General features: G+C 33.8%; 1 protein-coding gene across 2 annotated transcripts in view; it reads left to right on the top strand.

The window, feature by feature from the left end:
* Positions 1-2,965: 2,965 nt before the first annotated feature.
* chka (choline kinase alpha) overlaps positions 2,966-8,197 on the top strand; it is a 33,383-nt gene continuing 28,151 nt past the window's right edge. For both annotated transcript variants that reach the window (XM_038274453.1, XM_038274452.1), the window contains exons 1-2: positions 2,966-3,475; positions 5,608-5,716. In XM_038274453.1, the coding sequence (XP_038130381.1) occupies positions 3,240-3,475; positions 5,608-5,716 (345 nt within the window). In that variant the 5' untranslated portion in view covers positions 2,966-3,239. The remainder of the gene's footprint in view (positions 3,476-5,607; positions 5,717-8,197) is intronic.

Raw genomic sequence — 8,197 nt, 5'->3', positions numbered from 1 at the left:
ACTTTCCCAAAACTACCATAAAACCAATAATTGGTTAATTGTAAATTTTATTTATTTGTCTATCCTCATCCTCATCTTCCTACATCTTATTTAATTGATTTTATTTTTCTATTGTATATACTGTGCCTAAACATCCTCTATTTTCTTGTATGTGCAATTTTTTTCCTTCTACTGGAAATACAATTTCCCGAAGGGAGTAATCCCAAGGGATTAATAAAGTCAAGTCTAAGCCTAAGTCTAAGGCCTGCTGACCAAAAATCAGGAGAGAAAGATATTTAAAAAAAAAAAGGAAAAAAGAAATTATAAATCTTTATGAAGCCTATCTCTATGTGAGTTAAAATATTAGACACCAGATCCAAATACCCCCCCCCCCTCATACAATTCATTATAACCACATTGTATGTGTTTGAAGGCAAATTAATTTCTTTAAAAATAAAAGAAAACTGATTAAAGTAAATACATCCCCAAGTCACGATCACTTACACCGATGGGTAACTAAAGATTTGACTGGAAATAAAGTTATGTTTGTTGAAAGGAACTGAGGAGTCCTGACTTTTCTTTGTTTTTGTATTTTGATTCCAGCTTGACGATATAGAAGTAATATTCTTGTGTGGAAACTGTAAAAGTGATGCAATTATTGTAATTGGCTTTTACACAGCTGATGTAATCTGCTATTTATGGGATTGAAATTTTGTCTCAAAAGCCATTAATCTATGCTGAGTAGTTTACCACTCAGTCAGTGGCGGTTCTAGACCAAATGTACCAGGGGGCCAGGAGGGGGCCAGCATGTTTTCATGGGGGCACAGAAAAGCATGAAATAAGAAACAGGACGAGGGATTCAAATACATTAAGAGAGCTGAATGAAGGGACATTTCTATTCAATTAGGTTTAATTAAAATTCTGTCTTATTAGGTCAACATACACTCACAATTTAGAAATGTTACATATTTTTGACTTAATTTAAGTTAACATTACCGTTTTCTATAAAGAACTCAAGAAAATCTGATAAATTCAGCTGTAAAAATTTTAGTATTTTTTGTTTTGTTTTGAAAAATACATTAAGTAGATAAATACTGGGATCCTATTTCAATACCACTGAAGCTATAACCTGATTGTTAAAAAAGAAAAAAAAAAAAAAAAGTGAAACACAATTTGTAAAGAAAAAACATGAAATAGATCCAAAGGACCTATCAGTAACTATGTCTGTTCCTGCACAGACATAGTTACTGATAGGGGCACTGGCCCCCATTGGCCCCTGTCTAGAACCACCCATGCACTCAGTAGAAAGATACAACTTTTCTTGACCTCAAAGTGTTTTCACAAAGAAAGGGGGAAATGTGCATAAAGAGAGCTTAGGCAGGTCGCCCTCTACTTTAGAAATATAATAAATAATAAAAGTTGCTCTTAAGCAGTAAACATCCGTCATATCAGCTCTGTTTTGGTATATCTGTGCGCAGGTGTAAAATAATTAATAATCTTACAGAACCGCATGGGTTTATATGATGCTGGAAGGTTTAAGGGTCTTTTCGCACTACGTGAGAGACGAGACAGAAATGCGACACGTTTGTGTTGTGTTAAAGGACTCGTTAAAAAAGTCAGAAAAAATAGAGCGCTCTTTCGAGTCTGCAAAAGAAGTAAAAATCGTAACGTGTTTTAGTGACTAAATAAGTAGAAATGTCTGATAATGAACAAAACAATAAATACCGGTTGTTTACTGGAGACTGTAATATCTGAGTTTTGTTTTAAAGTGCATAACATTTTTTTTCTTTTTAAGACTTATTCTTTGGCTTTAAAAATTGGTGGTAAATAAACTATTAAGACAAATGATTCCTGGATCTTCGTGCTTTTAAAAACCTTTGATCTATTTCAAATCATCTATGCTAAAAATATTTAGAGAGGTTGAAGCTCCAGACATCAGTTCATATTTGTAAAGAAACTGTTATTGTTCATTGGATTGAACAGAAAATGCCCAATGATCCATTTTTATTTAGTTTGATATCATTATAACCTTTGGCATTATCAAATAAAAACAAATCACACATCAAACAAAGTTGTTTTTTAAGCCATATTTACGTTTATCAGACTTTGTTTATTTTCTTGCTTGTGATGAGTCTATCTTGTTTGTTTAGTTACTTGTGGAATTTCCCAGAGTTCAATGGACTCATCTTTATAAATATATGACAGAACAGAACAGAAAATATGACAAAGAATGAAGGAAATTTGGTGCTGATGGTTGGGAAGCAGTTTTTAAAAGTATTTGATTGTTAAAGTAAATATTTTCCTCGTTATTTATAACAGCATGAATAACAATAGATGGCTGTTTTTTTATTTTATTTTATACCAGAGACATAATTAATGGTTGACATGCAATCCTTCAAAATCTGAATCTCCCGAGTAAGATTTAAATTTATGTAGCTACCTTGGTCAATCTAACCTAGTGATGTTTAACACCCTCAACTGACTCACTTGATAGAAATGTTTTGAAAAGAAACACCTTTTAAAAATGTCATCTTCCTTTGTCTCTTGGTTTCTTGTAACTATGATTTTTAGAGATAATTTTATAGCATTTTTTCATGTCATTCTTATCATTGATCTTTTTCCAATGAGTCTGTTACATAATTGGTAAACACTTTGAACCTTTTTTTTTAACTGAAAGACACAGTAACTCTAAAAAAAAAAAAAAGGAAACACATATAGAAAATTAAACACTGCATGTCTGTTGGGAAAATGCAATGTAAATATACTTCTGAAGTGGCTTGTTGAATATTTACATATCTTATCATCTTGGCATCATTATTAACACAGAACTTTGAACCTTATTCGAAATGTTGCAAATGTCCGACATTATTTGAACGCGTCACTGGGTATGTTTTGGTTCTGCTCAACCAATCAGAGAGCAGAAGGGGCGGGCCTCTCTCCTAAACTTGCCCCGCCCCTTTCCGTTATACTCTGCGCATCTCTCAGCCTCGATTCATTCTCTACCATTGAAGGCTCGCCTTTTGTCGCTAATCTCTGATATTCGCGTTCTTTATTATTTGAAAATCGACACTACAGCTTATATAAATAATAGATAATAAAACATAGAACTATAGGAGTCTGCTTTACATATATAGGCCTATTTTTCGTGAAATAACCAAATTATATCCAACTGCGACACAATCCTAATCGTAAAGACTGCGGTTTTTTTTCTTGCTTCTTTATTTTTCTTAAGTATCTTTATAAAAAGAAAATAAGGCAACATGAAAACCAATTTCATAAACGGGGTTTCGTCTTCCCCTTCCATGTCCCTCGGCCTCCTGGTGACTGAGAACGCCCTGCACGTCCAGCCGGACACCCAGGAGGACTGCAAGGATGTGGTCCGCCCAGACCAGCCGGACCTGGAGACCAGACGCAAGGCTTTTCTGTGGTGCAGAGGGTTCCTGCACGGAGCCTGGAAAACACTGAGCCAGGAGGACTTCCACATCACCATCATAAGGTTGACATGCGCTTCCTGTTGCTGTGATGCAGGGGCCAGCTTCTCGTCCATTGTGTGCATGAATGTAATAATGAGCCACAGCAGCCATGGCATGAAATCATGTTATGCTGCTTAAAAAACAGCGAATGCATTTACAGAATAATCAGTTCATCTATAATGAAAATCTATAATGTTGATTTGAATTTGATTGAATTGTGTATCTGTAGTATTTGAGTTTGTCTGCATAACAACCATACGGGAGCAGAAGCAAAAATATCTTATATATAGTCCTTTAGTTTTTATATGAGATTAAATATTTAACAAAAATCTAATTATAACTTAACTTCTGAGTTTATGGCCAATTTGATGAAAATGAGCAGATTTTAGTGCATCTAGTTCTCTAAAACCATCCCTTGAACCTGTCTTTCAAATATAAATGTTGCATCTCATATATAGTCCTTCAGTTTTTATATGTGATTGAATATTTACTAATTAAAACTTCTGAGTTCATGACAAATTTAATTAAGATTAGCAGTTTTTAGTGCATCTAGCTCTCTAAAACAATCTCTTGAACCTGTCTTTCAAATATAAATGTTGCATCTTTTATATAGTCCTCCAGTTTTATATTTGATTGAATATTTAACATATATATCTCCTAATTTAAACTTTACTTCTGAGTTTATGGCCAATTTGATGAAAATGAGCAGATTTTTGTGCATCTAGTTCTCTAAAACCATCCCTTGAACCTGTCTTTCAAATATAAATGTTGCATCTCATATATAGTCCTTCAGTTTTATATGTGATTGAATAGTTAACAAAAATCCACTAATTAAAACTTTACTTCTGAGTTTATGACAAATTTTACACCCTTAAACCTGTCCTTCAAATATAAATGTTGCATATCTTATATATACTCCTTTAGCTTTTATATGTGATTAAGTATTTAACATATATATCTCCTAATTTAAACTTTACTTCTGAGTTTATGGCAAATTTTATGAAAATGTTCAGATTTAAGTGCATCTAGTTTTCTAAAACCATCCATTGAATCTTCCCTTCAAATATAAATGTTGCCGTAAAATTATTATTTTTCTGTTTTTTATATTTTTAATTTTATTATAATATTTTTTTTCAGGCTTTGGCCAAATACAGTAAAGTAGCATGCTTTGCAGAAATGTTCATTTTAAGATAAATCTCTTATCTATGCCATGTTTGAATGCAGCCGCTAAGTTCTTTTTTTGGAAAGGAAATGCAGATGAAGACTTTAGTAAGAAATTTAATCAGCTTAATTCTAATATAAAAGTCCTCTAAAGGCCTATAAAGGTAATTACTGTAGTATTTGGTGTTATGTTTTGCTATGTATCTAAAGAAGTGGCAACTTTAGACAGACTAAGGTGTCTTTATATTCTTTAAAAACATTGTTTAAATGTTTAACCTGAAAATAAATGCATATAAACACCTATATACACCACAATTTCCCCTTAATAAAGGCTTTATTTTATCTTTTCTAGAATTTGTTTGGTCGGTCTGAAAGCTGTACTGTTTTATAAACTGAGGAATATGAGCTATATCATTACCAAGCAAAGCAGTTTCTTTGTTTATTATTTTTTTTAATGAAAATGACCCCTAAATGTTATACTTTCATTACTTTGTTATTGATAAAGACATCAAATGGTCTAATATAGAGTTTATTATTAAATGGTTTCCCATGTGACACGGTTTGTAGATAAACAGAACAACTTAAGTTTTGTTGTAACATGCATTTACATTTTCATTTTAATCCCCTTTTAGAAGATTCACATGTCAGACTTTGGCTATTTTTGTCCTAATATGATGAAGATGATCCCCGCTATTTTGTCTACATCCTCAAAGAGGCCTTGACTTGCTGAGACAGGGTTGCACATGTGTATTTAAGCTGAAATCCTCTCTGAACGGACAAACGCCTTCACTACTTCCTGATTTAAAAAAAAGAGCTGCTGCTTTCCCTCTGTCTGACACAGGAAATGTTTGGGTTTCTGTTCTGGATCTTATAAATAGATTCACTGCAACTCAAGAGCAGAAATGGCTCAGGGGCATCAACAGAAGCAGAAGAAAACTTTAATATGGGGAACTTTGAGGCACTCACACTTATTGCATGCCTGTTTGTCTTCCAGGGGTGGCCTGAGCAACAAGCTCTTTCTGTGCAGCCTCCCCGACGGCCTGGGAACGGCCGGGGACGAGCCCAGGAGCGTCCTGCTGCGCCTCTATGGGGCCATCCTGCAGGTGGGAGTTGTTTCAGTCTATCAACAATAAGCGAAAAGTAGGCCAGACTCCTCGACAGGATGTAAAACTAAGAAAGTAGTTCTCCATCAGTGTTGTTATGGGGTGAGATAACTGGGACTGAAACCTTATAGGTAGGTGTCTAAATTCTTAAATGTAAGTTAGGAGAAAAATATTATATCTACGATTTTTATTTGTTTCTTGTTGTCATCTATTAAATATGTTCAATATTATGTCTGTGAGAATTTAAGTTTAGAAGTTACAGGTAAAAAGTTACAATGTTGCAACAAATTTACAATAAAAACATCTTGGGGAAGGTTTTTCCACTCCTTACCAGCTGGTGGCAGTAGTGGTTGTTTGCCAGGCTGCATTAAATAAGATGAGGAGATGGACGGTTAAAACAAAGCTATTGGTCATAGGTTTTATCTTTCCTAAAATGTTGTTTGTGTAAATTTGCGATTTATACTGAAAATCACACATTTTTGACATCTGTAAATTTGTAATTTTTAATCTTAAAGTTATGTTCTGTACTCAGAAATTTGAGATCTTTTCTTAATAAAATGTGATTCATTCTTATAAATTATGATTTACAATCAAACATTTTAGATTCCATCTCTTAAGATTTTGATTAGTTCTTAAAAACTGAAATTTGATTGATTGTATTCATACATTTTTATTTGTAAATTGATGTTTTGTAGTAAGAAATTGGGGATTTTCTTAGAAATATGTAATTCATTCCTGAAAATCTGTGATTTTTTATCTAGTCAAAAATGTTTTTCACTTTTCATATATATATATATATATATATATCTTAGGGGTATAAATCACACCCATCATGGCGATTCAATTCAGTATCAATCTATACTCAATAATACACCACGATACGATATGATTCGATTAATTGTTGTTTTTTTGTATTTTTTTTACCTTACAGGCTAGACAATGTTTCAAATTTGAAATAAATGAATGAAAGCTGTAATGTAGTTCTGCATTTTATTTGAGAAACAACAGCAAATAACAGAAGAACATGAAAACCCCTTCCATCGAGAAATAATAACACCTCTGTGTTTACGCGAGTGTGTGTGTGCAAGCGGAACGACGCTAGTGGCTAAAGGAAGCGAGGTAAGAGGGCAAAATAGGTTTAGAGCCTCCGCAGCACGGGAGTTAGAATTACATCCAGGAGCAAATGGATACAAATAGACCAGAGGGGGAAAAAAAATGAATTAATATTCTTGCAGACGTGTCGATGCATCGGATTGTCTCGATCGATGCATTGATACAAAACGATTATTATTTACACCCTTAATCCTTGATATCTATATCTATGTATATATATATATATATAAATAAGTTATATTGTTGCAAAGCTGTAACTTTAACTTGTATTCCCAACATCTGAACTCATATTCTCACAGATGAAACATCTGATGTCAGTTAATTTAAAAGACAAAAAGAAACAAAGACAAATCTTACATTTATTTACATTTTTAACTTACCTATACAAAATCATGTTTTTATTGATGCTTATCTTACCCCACATTTGTTTAGTCTTTTATTTTATTTTACACACTATTAACAGCAGAAATGTGGTATGTAGATCCTTGTTGAAGTAAAGCCGTCTGCCTGTTTGTCTTTATCTCAGAGATGACTCATGTAACAGGGGTCAGTGTGATGTGTCAGAGCCGCCATCAAAGGTCGCAGTTGTGTGCGCGCCTGTAGCTCATATTCCGATGTTAGAGTATGCATGTATGTTTAGTAGTTATGCCTTCACGACTGTGTGTGTGTGTGTGTGTGAGAGCGAGTGTGCGTGTTAGCCATTGTTGTACATAGTGATGTACCCCCATGGCTGTACATGCATGTGTTCTTTGCCGTAGGCTTCCCCAAAGGAGCGTGCCTTGGGCACTCTTGTTCCCAGGTGAACCCACCAAAAAACACGGTACAGTATGAGATCTCTGAAATCTCAGCCTAATATAAAGATTTAACGCACACTCATGTAGCACAGCGGCAGGAAGACACAGAGTGGAGGGATAACAAAAAAGCTGCAAGCTGTCTCTTTATCATTTCCTTCTTTAAAAATCCCTGCCTTTTGGTTTCTACTTGTAAAGATGTCAGCTTTAAGATTTTGACTCTGCACATGAGCAGATCATTCAGCAAAGGAAAGTTAAACGTCTGAACCCTATCCATCTTTTGGGATTTAGTGGAAAAATAAAAATAATATGAATACTGTCACCAGAAAAAATACAATACAACTTAGAATTCAGTGGGATGTTTTAGCAGTAGATCAACCCATTCTTTTTTTTTTTTTTCATTTAAGGCTTGAAAACAACGGAAAACAATTTAGCATCTGACATAACGTAAAATTTGGATCATATGCATTAAAAAAATGCATCCGCCTTGTCAAACCGCACTCAATCCTCCACAAATTCCTTCTTGGGAAGCACATATATATATATATATATATATATATATATATATATATATATA

This window comes from Cyprinodon tularosa, unplaced genomic scaffold, assembly GCF_016077235.1.
Source record: "Cyprinodon tularosa strain WSP-4 unplaced genomic scaffold, ASM1607723v1 ctg917, whole genome shotgun sequence".
Lineage (NCBI taxonomy): Eukaryota > Metazoa > Chordata > Actinopteri > Cyprinodontiformes > Cyprinodontidae > Cyprinodon > Cyprinodon tularosa.
Note: the sequence above shows the minus strand (reverse complement) of the source record. Positions and strands in the feature narration are given on the sequence as shown.